Raw genomic sequence first — 16,963 nt, forward strand, 5'->3', positions numbered from 1 at the left:
CCCCAGGAAATACCTTAGTGGGTTAGAAGATGGAAAGATGATGAAGTCTGGTGTTGTTGAAGGAAAAAAGAGTACAGAGACAACAAATATTACAGGCTCTAGTAGAGACCCAGTTCAAGGTGGTAAATCTGCAGCAGATGGTAAGCATTACAGATGCTTCTTATCTCCAAATGTCCTCCACTCAGCTAGCTATGAATTACCAGAACAGAGAGTGGGGACTAAAGGAAGAAAGGGGGAGAGGGGGAGAGAGAGAGAGAGAGAGAGAGAGAGAGAGAGAGAGAGAGAGCGCCAGCCCCACCATAAGCAGCGGTCCCTACCTTGTATCTCTTGGGAGCCACCTGGACATCCACCGCAGTCTTCCAACCTAAAGTGCAGGAAGAAGAGATGGAGGACTCTGACAGCCAGGGTCAGGAGCACAAGGTAGAGCAGTGAGACAGAATGTGTACTGGCATTCTAGACTGATTGATTCTACAGGGGCCCTCCTCACCAAGACATCCATAGAGCCACAACTCCAATAATGATGCAGATACCACCAGGTGGCAGAGACAGGAAAACAGCCAATCCATCAGCGGAGTGAGATTTTATCTGTCCCTGAAACTGAGCAAAACAGGGCTGAGTAAATGTCAGCTTACCAGCTCTACTACCATCTGGTCATGCACAAGAAGAAATGAATGTGAAACTCCAGCAATGGGAAATGAACAAAAGGTTGGAGGTGAATGTACTAAATGCACACTGTTTGCCCATTTACCAGCCAATTAGAATCATCTGTATTATCTATGCAACACGGCACAATCCTTTTTGATAATGACAGTTTTTTTAAACCAGGTTTTTCTCAATACACTTTTTAAAATAAATTTTATTTTACTTTATGCCATTCCCACCTCAATCCCCCTCCTCTCCCTATGTACAAAACCTTTGTTTCCATTTTTCCTTCTATTTCTCTTTTTTTCCTTGTCCTTTCCTTTCTCCCTCCCTTCTCCCTGTTCCCCTTCCCATTTGAACACTTTCTTCCCATTTCCCAACATCTATTATACACTTCAGTCCTTATTTCCACTTTTTGTTTCTCATAACAGAGAAACAATGCAGTATTTAAACATGTACGTTCAATTTATTTCACTTAAGACATGGTCTCAAGGTCCATCCATTTAGCTATAAATGTCTGAAGATCATCCTTCTTTATGGAAGAGTAGTACTTTGTTGTATTAAAAAAAAAAAACCACATCTTCTTTATCCACTCACCAGTTGATGGGCATTTGGACTGTTTCCAAGATTTAGCTATTACAAACTATGCTACTATAAACATGGGTGTGCATTGTGGTGTGATGGTTTTAATTCTTTCGGGAAGATACCAAGAAGAGGCACAGCTGGGTCAAATGGTCTAGTTTTTGTTTTTTGAGAAAACTCCATACTCATTTCCACAGCGGTTGCACCAGTCTACACTCCCACCAGCAGTGGAGCAGGCTTCCTTTTTCCCCACAGCCCCTCCAGTTTTTGTTATTGGTTGATTTCTTGATAGCAGCCATTCTTTCTGGAGTGAGGTGGAATCTCAGCCTTGTTTTAATTTCCATTTCACAAATGACCACTGATGTTTAACATTTTTTCATATATTTATTTGCTGATTCTAATTCTTTATCTGAGAAGTGTCTTTTCATTTCAGATGCCCATTTTTGGATTAGGTCTTTAAATTTGGGGGTCTGCTTTTTTTGAGTTCTTTATATATTCTAGATATTAGTTCTTTATCTAAATAGCTGGTAAAATTTTTTCCCACTCTGTGGGTTGTCTTTTCACTCTGTTGCTTGTTTCTCTTGCTGTGCAAAAGCTTTTTAATGAGATAAGGTCCCAGTTGTTGATTCTTTGTAGTATTTCCCATGTGGTCTGGGTTTTGTTCATGAAGCCTTTCCTACTCCTATGTCTTCAAGCATTCTACCTATTCTCTCTTCCAGCAGATTTAGTGTTTCTGTTTTAATATTTAGATCTTTGATCCATTTCAATTTTTAGGTTAGTGTATGTTAAAATATATGGGTCTGGTTTCAATCTTCAGCATGTGGAAGTCAGTTTTTCCAGCACCATTTATTAAAGAGGCTACCTTTCCTCCAGTGAAGGATTTTGGCTCCTTTGTCAAAGATAAGGTGGCTGAGTATGTCTGGAGTTGTTTCTGCATCTTCTAGTCTGTTCCATTGATCCTTATATCTGTTCTTTTGCCAATATTATGCTGGGTTTTTTGTTGTTTTATGTTTTGATCTATTTTGTTTTGTTTTGTTTTGTTTTTTGGTACCAGGGATCAAATTCAGGACCTTCCACTTGCAAGGCAGGCGGTGGCACCACTGTGCTAAATCTCTGGCCCCATACCATGCTGTTTTTATCACAGTAGCTTTGTAATATAATTTAAACTCAGGGATTGTGATACCCCCTGCCTTGTCTTTGTTGTCCAGAATTGGCTTTGCTATCTAGATCTCTTCTAGTTCCAAATGAATTTTAGGATTTTTTTAAATTGTGTGAGATACGCTGTTGGGGTTTTGATTGCATTGAATCTGTATGACAATTTTGGAAGTATGGCCATTCTCACTATATTGGTTCTTCCTGTCCAAGAACAAGAGCTATCTTTCCATTTTCTGATATCCTCTTCAATCTACTTTTTCAGAGTACTGTAGTTTTCAACATAGATTTGTCTTTTACTTCCTTCATTAGATTGATTCCTAGGTATTTCTTTTTTTTTTTTTTTTTTGGATGCTATTGTGAAAAGGATTGTTTCTCTGTTTTCTCTCTCTGTGAGTCTGTTGTTTGTGTACAGAAGGCTATTGATTTTTGAGTGTTGACATTGTATCCAGGTATGCCACTGAATTTGGTTATCAAATCTAAAAAGTCTTTTGGTAGAATTTTTGGGGTCTTCTATGTAAAGTATCATGTCATCTGCAAATAATAATAATTTAACTTCTTCCTTTCCTATTCTTATTCCTTTTATTTCTTTCTCTTGTCTAATTGCTCTAGCTAGTGTTTCCAGAACTATGTTGAACAACAGTGGAGACAATGGACATCCATGACTTATTACTGATTTTAGAGTGAAAGCTTTCAGTTTTTTGTCCATTTAGTATGATGTTTGCTGTTGGTTTGTCGAAGATGGCATTTATCAGATTGAAATAAAGACCATCTATATCAATTTTCTGTAGGGTTTTTATCAATAATGGGTATTGGACCTTGTCAAAGGTTTTTTCTGTGTCTGTTGAGGGGATCATATGATTTTTGTCCTTGGCTCTGTTAATATAGTGCATTACATTTATTGACTTTTGTATGTTGAACCATCCCTGCATCCCTGGGATGAATCCAACTTGGTCATGATGTATAACCTTCTTGATGATCTGCTGCATTCTGTTTGCCAGTATCTTATTGAGGATTTTTTGCATCTATGTTCATTAGGGAGACTCGCCTGGACTTCTCCTTGAGGGTTGGTTACCTTTCTGGTTTTGGAATCAGGGTAATGCTTTCTTCCAGGAATCAATTTGGGAGTATTGCTTCCCTTTCAATTTCATTAAAGAGTTTGAGGAGTACCAGCATTAGGTCTTCTCTAAATTTCTTGTAGAATTCAGCAGTGAATCCATCAGGGCCTGGGTTTTTCTTTGTTGGTAAGTTTTTAATTACATATTCAATTTTATTGACTGATAGTGGTTTAATTAGAATTTCTATATCTTCTTGATTCAGTTTTTGTAACATATGTATCTAGGAATCTGTCCATTTCTTCTGTATTTTCCACCTTAATATGTTACTTTAAATAGTAGTCATCCAAAAAATACCATGCGCTGCTCTGTGCTTTCTCCACGTGGAAAGAGTGTAAATGAACTATTTGGGCATTGCAGGAGCCCAGGCAGCCACAGTGCAGTGGTGGGGAGTGGCTTGCTGTGGCCTTGACCTGGGAAACATCCACACCTTCTGCGCCCCCAGGCTGAGATGCCAGCTCCCACTTGTCTCTTCCTCCCTGATCTGCAGTGGGGTCTGGATCCAGCCTTCCAGAGGGCCTTGTGTGAGGGGAGCTGTCCCATGACCCATCTCGTGTGGCCACGCCAGCTCTGCGAGGGGAAGGATGGCCAGTTTACCTCAAAGGTGACTAGTGCTGGAGAGCCCTGAGGATCCTCTAACCCAACGTGGTGCCACTGAAGGCTGAGGCAGGGCCCTGGGGAGGCTCAGTGACTGTCCCTAGATTCCAGTGTGGGTGACAGCAGCTTTCCTACCACTCAGCTCTGTCCTCGTGCTTTCTCTCCTAGTCTGCAGTGCTTTTCAGGGACTCCATCAGTGACTGCTTTCTCCATACACTCCCCGGGTACAGAATCCTTGGGGCAGCGTGAGCCCTGAAGCTGCCCTGGGCCAAGGTCTGAATCCCTCCCCTTCTGGATGAGGCTCTGAACACACTTTTAAAGGCCTTTAAATTTGTTTCATATCTGGCCAAGTTGAGACTTTCAAGAACTTCATCTGAAATTATAATAAAAGTCTATAACTTGAGTTTCTCAAAAAGAGTCTCCAAAGTGCAAGGACCTGTTAATAAAAGCCTTAATATATTTTTTCCTAAAAATGTTATACATAGACCTGTTGGGGCCAGTGTCCCTAACCCCCAATTTGTTCAAGGGTTACCCATATTTCCTTTTGGAAACAAACTGCCTATAGTGAGTTTTAATTTAAAATGGACCTTCACCCAGGGATGATGGCGCACACCTGTAATCCACTCTGGGAGGCTAGGGAAGGAAGATTGTGAGTCAGAGGCCAGATGGGTATTTTAGCAATTTAGTGAGACCCTGTCTCACAATCTAAAATTTTGAATTTAATTTGAAAAGTGCTGGGGATGCAGTTTAGTCCTCAGGCTCTGGGTTCAGCCCTAGTATCAGAAAGAAGATTTTCAACTCAGAATTTGTCTTTTCCTCTTCAGGCCAGGGGCATTTGCTGCCAATAGTCTTAGCTACCGCACTCCCTTGTGTGAAGGCTTCAGTGACAATTTCAGTCTTGTGTCTCTGATGAACATGTCCTCAGCTCTAGCTTTTGCGTGCACAACCACCTTTGCAGCTGTCCTTTGTGGTTCTTTGAATTCTTCAGGTTTCCTTTCCCCCGGAAAATTCAAAACTGCACACAATATTCCCTGCAAATGCTGTGAAATGCAAATGTTTTATTGCATTTCAAAATTGAGGTTCTTAGGAGTTAGTAGTTGTGAAATGGATTTGCAAATTTCAACCAAGAAGTTTAAATTTAGAAGACCATTTGCCCAAAGGAAACATGAAAAATTGGGTTTTAAGTGATATCCTAGGTACTTCTTAATCTACAGCAATTATTCTGCAGGAAATCGATATGATGTGATGCTAGGAGAAGTCACCGTAAATCCCATTACCGTAACGCTCTGCCTAATGGGCCGCTTGAACCGGAAGTCGGGTGCGATTGAGAAAGTTTCCCCCAAATCCAGACAACTTGCAAATCTGCATCCAATCCACCTGCCAAGGAAAAGAAACAACCTTTTGAAGTCAAATTGAAAACTTAGCTAAATATGTTAGTTATGTGCTCTTTATAAGTATAAATCAGGGAATAAAGAGGTGGGGCAAGTTTATGAGGTCTTGCCTACAAGGAGGAGTGAGCTTTGCCAAACACTGGTCTCGGTTCACTAAAGTCATTTTCTCCAAAGTGAAACACAGAAGGTGAGATAAATTGCCAGTGAGGAGGGATGTTCATACTGTTCTCACCTAGGATGAGGAAACCCCAGTCTCTTTCAAAAGCAGATCTATGCTCGTGACTCATATAAACACATTTATGTATATTTGAAGATCTTTCTTGGAAGAGTCAGTAAACTCATTTTAGGAACTCAGAGGAGAGATCAACAGGTAACTTAGAGAAGGAGGTTTCATCTTGCGTCAGGAAAAGAAATTTTATTATGGTAAATATACGTACTATAAATGCATCATCGTAACCATTTTACGTGCACACTTCACTGCCACTATGGACATTCACACTGTCACGCAGCCCTCCCTCAAATACATAAACAAGTCCCCATTCTCCATGCTCCTGTTAGTCACTATCCTACCTTCTCTCATTATGAATTTAATGGTTTTAGATTCCTCACATAACTGGAATCATATGGTTAAATAAAAATCACAGGAAGCTATTTTTCAGACTCAGCTCTTGAACCAACCGAGCTAAAACTCAAAATGGAGTCACACACACTAAAGTCCCCTGCCATCAAGCTGAAACTAAGCTGTTTCTCCAATCTTCCAAGAAATCAAAAGCAGAAGGCTATCAGCCAAATTTCCCCAGCAGATAGTGTAACTGGCATGATAATGAGATATCCTCTGCCTTACACCTTACACACACACACACACACACAGATAACCTTGAAGTAAACTCTCAGTAACCAGTTATTTGTCTACTATTCTGTCTCCCTGTCCCACCTTACAAGGAAAGTAACTTTAAAGGAGCAAACCATTTTTTGTTCTTTTGTTTCTGCTTCCTTCAGCTTTTCTGTATCTACAAAACCAACCTCTTCTGCAGCCCATCACCACACTTATTCCAGCCAGAGGTAGTGGCCCATGCCTGCTATTCCAGCACTCTGGGAGACTGAGACAGGAGGATTGCGAGTTTGAGCCCAGCTTGGGCAACTTAGCAACTTAGTGAGACCCTGTCTCAAAATAAAAAATAAAAAGGGCTGGGGACATACAGTGTAAAGACCTTGAGTGCAAAACTAGGTGCTACAAAAAAAGAAAAGTTCTATTCTTTTATAGAATGAAGTGCAGCCTGACTCTAGAATCATAAATAAAGCCAATTAAGGTCTTTAAACTGCTCTGGCTTTGTCGTTTTACAATATAATATATGTTCTTTTGTGTCTGGCTTATTTCACTTAGCATATTGTCTTCAAAGTTCATCCATGCTGTAGGCTTTCATTCATGTATCAGTATTTCATTCTTTGTTAAGGCTGAAGATGCTATTGGATGTATGTATCACATTTTGTTTATTTATTCATCAGTGGACATTTTTGCTGTTCTTATCTTTTGCCTATTACAACTAATGCTGCTCTTAACATTGGTGGGCATATATTGTCCAAACCCCTGTTTCAATTATTTTAAATGTACATCCATAAGTAAATTTCACAGGTTACGTAGAAGTGTTCTATTTGCTATTTTAAGGATTAATTAGCCAGATGCAGTGGTGCAAGCCTATAATGCCAGCACCATGGGAAGCTGAGCAAAGAGGATCACAAGTTTCAGGCCAGTTGAGCAATTTAGCAACTTAGCAAGATCTTGTCTCAAACTTTAAAAAAAACAAAATTAAAAAGGGGCTGGGGATGTAGCTCAGTTTGAAGGCCCTGGATTCAATCCCCAAGACCACAAAAATAATAATGATAATATTTTGAAGACTTCCATGCTGTTTTTAACAGCTGCTGCACTATTTTACATTCCTACCAGCAATACCCAAGTATTCCAATCTCTCAACATTCTTGTCAGCACCTGCTATTTTGACTTTGGTTTTGGTTTATAATAACCATCCTTTGGGTGTGAAGGAAAAATTTTTAAGAACTCATCCCACACCACAGTGGGATCCTCTGTCTCAAAACATAGGGACTGCTGGATACACTCTAACAAAGACCAGACGACTGACATGTGTGGTTGTGCATGTTGTGCATTGTGTAGTTGCTCCTGGTCATAGGGTAAGGGCTGAATTCCCTCAGGTTTTACATACCAAGTTGTGAACTGCCTCTTCTGGGAGAAGGCAGTAACTTTCTTCCTGGAAAATACTGTCAGCTTGCCAAGCCAAGTGCCCAGAAGTTCCCCCCTTTTAAACTCAAACTAAGGCACTTAGGTTATTCCAGCTGATTAACCCTCCTTCTTAGAGAAGCTATAGGTAGAATACAGGGGAAAGTGCCAGTCCAACAGGAGCAAAAGGACCCTGAAGATCCCTTTCAATAGTGGTATTCTGTGGACCTCTTTAATGGTTTTACGAAATGCTCCCTAAGTCTTTGACAGGTGGGGTCTCCACACTCTCACCTTGAATCTGGAATCTGTGACTACTCCACTACTGGAAGGACCTTGGGACCGGTTCTGGGCCCAGACCCTAAGAATCTGGCAACCTCCACTTCCTGTCTCTTGGGACACTCATTCTTGGAACTTAGCCAGTGACACTGTGTGAAGCCCAAACTACTTTTGTGGAGAGACACGCACACAGAAAAACTAAGCATGTGAACTGTCTCGGAATTATATGCTCTGTATTTCTAGCTACCCAGTACAGAAACGCTCTGTCCCAGACAAGCCCTGCCCAAACTGCAGACCTACAGGCAAAGTGACCGCGTGTTATTTTAAGCCACTCTCCTTCACGGTAGATGACTTATTAGCTGAAAGAGATAACCAGAGCAGTCTGTGATGTGATGTGACCAGGTTCCAATCTCGCCTTGCCACAGTCCACCACTGCAAGCCAGGCTCTCCCCGAGAGCAGCCATTTTTCTCATAGGTTACAGACAATGGTCTTCTGCTCTCTTCTCCTTTCCCACCCACCACCGCGGATTTAGGATACAGTTCCGGCCACGATAAAGACGTGGAGCACCACCTTCTGCAGGGTATGTATCCTCATTGAATTTCTCCAGGCAGCATAAATTCAGTGAGCCACACCTAAGGGCCTTCTACACCCTCTCCTGGGCCACCTCCTTGGCCCCAGGCTAGAGGTGTGTAGTCTTGGGGCACTGGCTTCCAGGGACAACACACAAGCAACTCTCACTTGATCCAGAAACCTATGGTCCCCTTGGGCTTCCTAACTTCCTGTGAACTGGGGAGGGCGAGCCCAGGTCAAGCAAAGGGAAGGCGGAGGAGCAGCCACCCTTGGGCGCTGGCTGTCCCTGGCTGTTCCAGCTCAGCCCAGACCTGCCCGCACTAAGTGACCCAGGGGCCCAGCTTCTCCAGTCTGCTCTGTTAACTTTCCCCCTCCCCCTGGGCCCACCCTGATTTCATTTCAGGAAGGAAATAGTTAAAAGACTCCTGCCCTCCAGGGCCTGGAAGGGGGCGGCATTTTTCTGCTCCTCCTGTCTTCCTCCCCGGAGGACTGGTAGGTTAGGACGCTCTGGCAGTCCTAGAAAGAGGTAGAAGGTCTGGGAACCCTGGGAGGAGGACGCCACGGGCGGAGGAGGCGTGTTCCTCCCGAGTTTTCCTTTTCTTGCGAGCCCTCGCCCGCGCCCAGTCATCCCTGCGGTCCGGCGATTGCGGAGAAGAGGTGGGGAGGCTCCATCCACCCCCACCCCCCCGCCGGCCGTCCCTGAGACTGGAGGCTCTGCGAGACCTCCCCAGAGAGGCTGCGCCCCGCCGCCCCGGACACCGGACACCGGACACCTTCGCGCAGCCCGCCCTCGCCGCCCGCGGCTCCCCGGGCCCAGGCGCTCCACGGTCGGTGCAAGTCTGCGAGTCTGGGCTGGGCTGGGCTGGGCTGGGCTGGGCTGGGCTGGGGTGTGGGAGACACCGTCCGGGAGTTTCTCGCCCAGCCGCAGTGGGACTGGCACCCACCTGCCCTGCCCGGGCCGCCTGGGGGGAGCGCGTTCCTGGGAGGGGTGCGCTCGCTTTGGAGAACTGATGGAAGCACCCCCTCCCGAGGCGGGGTTCGGCATTGTAGCAGAAAGAGGCCAAATAATTCTTCCTGGGCGTCCCTTTCCCCCAGACCTGCAAGAACTCAGTGGAACGTCTGGCCCCTGGCCGCTGGCCCCAGAGCCTCCTGGTGAAGTTGTCACCCCGTAAAGCCGCTCTCCCTGCATACCCTGGGCTTGACGCTTCTCGGTGGGAGGAACTGATGTCTTGGTGTAGGAGTTTGGGAAAGCTGCTTGCTGGAGGTCTGAGCGTTTTGTTCTGTGCTGTCCTTTAACAGGCACTTACTGCCTCTCACCCGCAGAAAACCAGGGCTGTTTTTAGATAATCAGCCTCTGTTTACACCTCCTAACGGCTTCCCCCACAGTGGAGAGGAGATTAAAGCCGGGCAACGTGGCTAATTTCTTACCCTGAGAACAAAACCACAGAAAACTTGTAAAAACTTCCTGGGTTTCTTTATTTCTCTCCCTCTCTCCCTCTCTCCCTCTCTCCCTCTCTCTCTCTCTCTCTCTCTCCCTCTGTCTCCCCCCCCCCTTCTCATTTGCTTGTTTCCTCCCACCAACACCCCTTCTGTTTTAAGTCTTAGCTAATTGAGCAACACCTTGACAATCTTTTCATGTAAATTACCTGCGTGAAACTCAGAGCAATTTGGCAAGGTTGGAATTTCCAAATTACTACTCACAGGTAAACTTGGATCCTGAGAGTCCCATTTGTTAAACGGTTAATGGGGAAGCATACGGATTCAGTCTACTTGCTTAGTAATAGCTTTTGTGCTCCAGCAAACTCTTGAACCCCAAAAAGGAAGAACGCTGAAATCTATAGACCTTGTCCTTCAGGTCTAAACCTGAGAAACTTCAACTAGAGCAGTGGCTGATTATGACTATGATTCAAAGCAAGTGTGACTCAGAGGCATGGAAGTGAGGTATAGACCCACCCTTGAAAGAACATGCATTTGAACGGGGTTTTTTCTGGGAGAGCCAAAATAGCTCAGTTGGTACACAGCATTAGGCAGAAAGGGGTTTTTTCACTCAATGACAATATGGTATCCACATGCCTCTGACAAATGTCCCTTAGCTTTGTAGCTTAATGTGTGTGGAGAACTGACAAAGATTTCATCAGAAACTGTTTCTACAGTAGTGCCATTGTTGGAAGAAAGATGGTCTTTTTTAAAAAAAATAATTTTATTGGTACATTTTAGGTATACAATATACTGACATTCACATCATTGGGAATTTGCACCTTTACATAATCTCTCTTTGTTCTTATTTTTCCCCCTTCCCTTGCCCTCCCTTCAACCCCTCCATCCCTCCCTATTTACAAAGACTTTGTTTCCATTTTTTCATTTTCTCATATTAATTCCATTCCCTTCTTTCCTTTCCCCTACCCCTCCCACTTCCCCTTCCCCTTTGCCCCTTTTCTTCCTATTTCACATTATCTGTTATACCTTTTAGTCCTTGTTTACACTTTCAGTTCCTCACACTAGAGAAACTATTCCAGTATTAAGATGGTCTTAATGGTAGCTAGGTAGGGCCATGGTAAGAACCATAACCTTGGCCTTCTTAGCTCCTGCAACCAGCTGACCAAGCAATCGGCATGCTAATCTTTGCTGAGTGGCACCATGCCCCTGATAGCCACCTCAGTTCAGGAAGTAACCCTCTAGCTGACTCTAACGGGTAAGGAGCCACTCCATTCCTGGAAAAGGCCTTTGTCTCTCATTCTTAAGAAAACTATTGCTGAATATTCCTTTCCAATTGGGGAACGAGGAGGATGTAGTCACTAAACAGTGTAAGATATTGAAGAATTTCTTTTCGCCCTCTTTGCGATCAAAGAAGAGGGTGACAATAAGCTTTGCTCTTGGAGTTCTGGTCTCCACTTTGGAATGGAAACGGCAGGTCTACTGATATTTGTTCGGACACACCAGACAATAAAAGGCAGGAAAACAAAAAAACTGCAAACTACTAATTAAGCTTTGATCCAACTGAGAAGTGCAGGGCATGTCCCTAACTTCGAAAAATTCATTATTTTTTTCTCTTTTTTTACCTAATCAGAGCAAGTGAAGTTGTATAACCAAGTTGTGAGATACTATAACTGTCCTGTCACTCCTTAGTTGTAAAATCTTGACATAATCACTTAACTTGAAGACTCAGTTTCCCTTAGGTAAAATGGGGATATTGCTTCTGCCTACCTATTGTTGAGTTGTAGCTCAAGTCAGATAACAGATACATGTATAATATGCCACTCTGTGTAAAATGCTGCATTATTTCAGGTTCTTGGAGAAAAATCTCAGGGGAAGGCAAAAGTGTGCAGTACTACAGTTTGTATTTGTCTTATACCTTCTATACCACTTGACTGTATCTTATTTTTTTCCCATATTGGCTAAACCTAAGCTTAATGATCCCCCATGATAACTGTCAAAATTCTTAAAGTGGCCAATAGCTTTGTTGAATAGACTCAGAAAAAGCACACAATTTGTTAAAATTAAATTAAGACTCATGTATTTGTGTCATAGACATGCACATCGCTGCACAGATGAATTTATGGTTTTCATTTAAACGTTACTAAAAAGCCCATGGAAAAGTAAGTGTACAAAATATTGAAATAGGAGGGGCCCCATTGATTTACCTTTGATTATTCTGTCACCACCAACTTTCCTGGTTTTCTCCAGTGTCTATTCTTAAGGATTAAAGGAAAAACCTAGACTTGCCTGGTAAGAGAGCTCACTTGCTTTTTGCAAATGACTGAACAAAAACCACACAGGTGGTCTTTTGAAAATGTCTAACCACTCTCCCTAGTCTGTTGCTTCATCTGAACTCTGGAGATTTCTTTAATGTGTTGTAGGTTTAAATAAAGCACAAAAATGAGAGAGATAGGGTGGTCTAGTGTTTAAGAGCTCAGGCTGGGAATCAAACTAACCCAGTTTAGAAGTGTAGCATTGCCACCAGCCCCTGTGACCTTGACAAGCTACTTCACCTTTCTGAGCCTCTGTTTCCAAATCCTCATGACAGGAAAGACAGTATGGTGATGGGAGCCCTTGAAAACCAAGCACTATGACTAGTCTAGAAAAGTACTTTATTCCCATTGCACTCCTCAGCTAATATTGTGACAATAATTTCTGTTGCATGGAGCAGCAAAAACTCCTGTTAGAAGACATAAATGTCACACATTACTCATCAAGGTTTTCAAAATAAACATTTGGTCTTTATCAATTACATCATATTGGATTAGTCTGGACACCACAACTTTTACTTGATATATAATGCTTTATCTCAGAAAATTTTGAATTGGATGTGGTGGCGTGGCCAGTAATCCCAGCACTCTGGGAGAGTGAAGCAAGAGGATAGTAAATTCAGCCCAGCCTGGGCAACTTAGCAACTTAGGGAGACCCTGCCTCAAAATAAAAAATAAGAAAAGGGTTAGAGACGTAGCTCAGTGCAAAGGAAGCTTGTGGGTTCGATCCCCAATGCCATAATAATAATAATGTAATGATAGTGTTAACAATACATAAAATTTTGCACCTCTCAACTCTCGAAGTTTTTTGTAAGTCAGATTCTTGTCAGCCTGGAAAGAGAGGGGAAAAAAGTAACTACTACTTTAAGGAAAAACGGACATATCCTCATCCATATTATGGTCTGGACATATATAACTTTGGATAGAGATGATAAAGCGATAGGGATGTGTGTACCTGTGTGTGTGTGTGTGTGTGTGTGTGTGTGTGTGAGAGAGAGAGAGAGAGAGAGAGAGAGAGAGAGAGAGAGAGAGGAAAGAGGGAGAGAGGGAGAGAGAGGTCTTGCCCTAATAAATCTTTGGTTTTTCTCTTTGCTGTATTCTGCCATGGGGTAACCTGACATAGATATCTCTTACCTATTTACCAAATATAACTTACATTTTAAGCCAGTAAATAATCACTGATTGTTTTGCCAGCTGGCTTTTCTAACAAAAATAATTTCTTTCCTTTCTTTTTCTAGGTGTACAAGTAGTACCATCAGGCATTTCCTCAAATTTGCATCAAGATGGAAACCTTTGGGCTCAGGGCGTCCTTTTGGCTGGCACTGGTGGGATATGTAATCAGTGATAACCCTGAGAGACACAGCACAAATCTAAACAATCATGTGGACAACTTCACCACTTTCCACGGGACAGAGCTCCACTTTCTGGTCACCACGCATCGACCCACTAACTTGGCCCTACCCAGCAATGGCTCCCTGCACAGCTATTGTCCACAGCAGACTAAAATTACTGCAGCTTTCAAATACATTAACACCGTGATATCTTGTACTATTTTCATCGTGGGAATGGTGGGGAATGCAACTCTGCTCAGGATCATTTATCAGAACAAGTGTATGAGGAATGGCCCCAACGCGCTGATAGCCAGCCTTGCCCTTGGAGACCTTATCTATGTGGTCATTGATCTGCCTATCAATGTATTTAAGGTAGGAAGTAACTACAAAGGCATTTGCAGGTTTGAACACGTTCTCTGATTCCTTAGTCTCAAGAGAGACACTGCAAACTTCTTTGACATTTGGAGTTTTGCTGTTTTTACTGAGGGTTATTTCTGCTCTCTTAAGACTTAATGGCATTTTAAGGTTTTATTATCTGTTATATGTTGTACTTATTTTCTGACTTAGTTGTTACAAAATCTCAGGGATGAGTCTTCAAAATCATGATGTTTCATGGACTGGATTCTCATGCTAGCCCTGAGCTTGTGGGTTAGATGGGCAGTCTGGAGAAGTTCTCTAGATTTTTCTGAGATCCAGTTTCCAGAGTGTGACCTGCTGAGTCCCCAAAGCACTTGAATTCAGTTATATGTTTGATGTGATGCTGTTCAGAACCCAGACATCCACAGCCCAGCTTGAGATGAAAGTCTGTATTTTATTTTGACTGTCTGGATTGATGATGGATGCCAAAGGCTTTCTCAGTTATCTGGGTAACTTGGAGATACTGGGACCCATGTGACAGCCAGCCAGGATTCACTTTGTCGAGGATGATGACTCGCTGAAACCATTTAAAACAGGCCTCGATCTACTGTTGCCTACGTTGTTGTCTACTTTGTTGTCTACTTTGTTTTTGCCTGCCTTTTTTTTTTAGTTTGGATTTATTGAGTAGCTAATGTGTGCCCAGCCCTGAGCTAGGTAATAGGGATCAAAGAGAAGTAAGAAAAATGTTAGTGCCTCGGTGGGAGAAGGAAGTAATTACTAAACCATTACTGGGATTCCCTACATTAGACAGTATTTAGTACCAAACTAAAGCCAAAAGGAATTAGATATTCCATGTTTGGTGTAGTCATTTGGGGGAGGGGATTTCTGCAAGAATTCAAAATTACTGCGATTCAAATGAAATAGCATGATGAATTTCACATTTTGTAGGATGTCTTTACTCTAAACCCCAGGAAATCACTGTCCTTCGCCTTTTTTTCCCTCTCCATCTGCTTCTGTGAATTATCTATAGAAACAAACTATTCTAAGTGGTAATATTCTGAAATACCACTTTAAATGACAAGTTATGTCAACTGAATTCTAAGCAGAAGAAGAGTCTGTCCGTTTCTTGTAGACATGAACTGTGCTGAAATACTAGCTTTCCATAAAAATCAGTGGCCTAACCGTAAAGATGAAAATGACTAAATTTTTGAGCATTATGAATAAAAATCCTTTAAAATTATACCATATACCACAAATTGGAAAAATTAGTGCAAAAGAAAAACTTACATACCATCTCATTGCACACCATAGCATAAACACATGTGTTTCCTATGTGAATAGAATTTTAGGGCCGAACTGTGATGCAAAATTGAAATAAATTAAATAATTAATTTAAAATATTAGCATGTGCTGCAGAACTTATTTTTTTTAAGTTCTTAAATTTCTGTTTATGAGATACCATGTGCATTCCACATTTCTCATGATATCTCCCTGAGAGATTGAAAAAGGTTGGCATAACTTAGGCAAAATTTTACTCCTCAGCCACAGTGTGGGGTATTAAACATTGATTATTTATGCTTATACACTAATTATCTAACCCGCCTTCATTCAAGAGTATAATGGACCATCTCTGAATTAATTCCTCCTTCTGCTGCTCACTCTTACGCATGCTGCATAGATTGAGCTGTGCCCAAGCAGTTTCTTAGCAAATCAGCACTGGTAACTACTGGGATAGAGACCTACTACCGATTACCAGGCTAAACTTAACTTCATTTCTATTCCATAGTCACCTGGTAAGTCAGATGATCCACAATATTTCCAAATTTTGTGAAAATCTGAATTGAATTACTTTGTTATATAGAAGTGGATAAAAACTAATACATCTTTATTTGACTATACTGTTCTTTCCTTCTTAGGAACCCAATATTTTATGAACCATGTTGTAGTTCTAAGTAATGTGGACAGTTTAACTGTGAGGTTTGACATCACAGGAGTATATGTGTATAATTCCTGTTTTTCTAAAACTTGTAATATGAGTCATTTAACTCATAACATAAATTTTAGAAAGTAAATCATTTAGGCTAAAAAAAAATACCCTTTAATCATCTCAGTCTTTTTCCAAAGGAAAAGAGTAAAGCATCCCAGTGAGCTAAAAGCTTCACAGTACTTCAGGTTTATCTCTAGTCCTTCATCCTCTTCTCTAGATCAGGAGGCTGTGACATGTTGCTCTTCCTCTGAGTTCTGCCTAGGATAGTCAAAAGAAATCTTTGAGGCAGTGTGAGCTCAGGCCTCCGTTTCTCTTCTCCCACAGCTACCCCCTGCCATAAGGTTCTGATACTTTGAAATCCTTCATACTTTAGGCCTGTGGAGGCCTCTGACATATCAAATTTACCTTCTCTGTGCCTTCTTTTTTCCTTTTTTTATTAGGATATGTTTGCCAGACATAATGAATATGGTGTATTCGTTGTAGGGTACTGGTACATATACCTATCACATCTCAAAGCTTTTTACTTCCCCCTCCTATTTCTCCTTATTCCCAAGTCCCCTTCCCAGCTCCACAAAATCTATCTCCATGTTTCTGGCAAACTGTCTTTTATGTTGCATAAGCCTTCTTTATCCTCCTTACATTATTTATTTATTTATTTATTTATTTTGCTACCAGGGATCAAACTCGGAACCTTGCACTTATGAGGCAGGCAGCGGAACCACTGAGCTAAATCCCTGGCCCACTGCTCACTTTTAAACAGATTAAGTTGCACCACGCACGGTGGAGCACACCTGTAATCCTAGCTACTCTGGAGGCTGAGGGAGGAGGATTTCAAGGCTAGCCTGAACAATTTAATGAGACCCAGTCTCAAAAAAAAAAAAACTTTAAAAAGTGTTGGGGATGTAGGCTTAGTGCTCCCTGAGTTCAATCCCCACTACCACCAAAAAAAATTACTTTGAAAGAAGGATGGTTGAAAATATCTG

General features: G+C 42.1%; 1 protein-coding gene and 1 long non-coding RNA gene across 8 annotated transcripts in view; one reads left to right on the forward strand and one right to left on the reverse strand.

Moving 5' to 3' along the window:
• LOC147823380 (uncharacterized) overlaps positions 1-10,088 on the reverse strand; it is a 187,920-nt gene extending 177,832 nt beyond the window's left edge. For all 4 annotated transcript variants that reach the window (XR_015443990.1, XR_015443989.1, XR_015443991.1 and 1 more), the window contains exons 1-4: positions 9,751-10,088; positions 5,366-5,465; positions 488-597; positions 318-364 (exon numbers count right to left, since the gene is read on the reverse strand). This is a non-coding gene — a long non-coding RNA (uncharacterized LOC147823380). The remainder of the gene's footprint in view (positions 1-317; positions 365-487; positions 598-5,365; positions 5,466-9,750) is intronic.
• Positions 8,221-16,963, forward strand: part of Ednra (endothelin receptor type A) — a 56,559-nt gene continuing 47,816 nt past the window's right edge. For 2 of the 4 annotated variants that reach the window (XM_087193358.1, XM_087193359.1), the window contains exons 1-2: positions 8,221-8,569; positions 13,544-14,008. In XM_087193358.1, coding sequence (XP_087049484.1) covers positions 13,589-14,008 — 420 coding nt within the window. In that variant the 5' untranslated portion in view covers positions 8,221-8,569; positions 13,544-13,588. Of the gene's footprint in view, positions 8,570-8,962; positions 9,387-13,543; positions 14,009-16,963 lie in introns of those variants that run through there. The other 2 variants (XM_087193356.1, XM_087193357.1) reach the window with 2 other exon arrangements.

The sequence above is a fragment of the Heterocephalus glaber genome, unplaced genomic scaffold (genome assembly GCF_053883595.1).
Source record: "Heterocephalus glaber isolate CG9 unplaced genomic scaffold, H.glaber_assembly_v1.0 deba00001587, whole genome shotgun sequence".
Lineage (NCBI taxonomy): Eukaryota > Metazoa > Chordata > Mammalia > Rodentia > Bathyergidae > Heterocephalus > Heterocephalus glaber.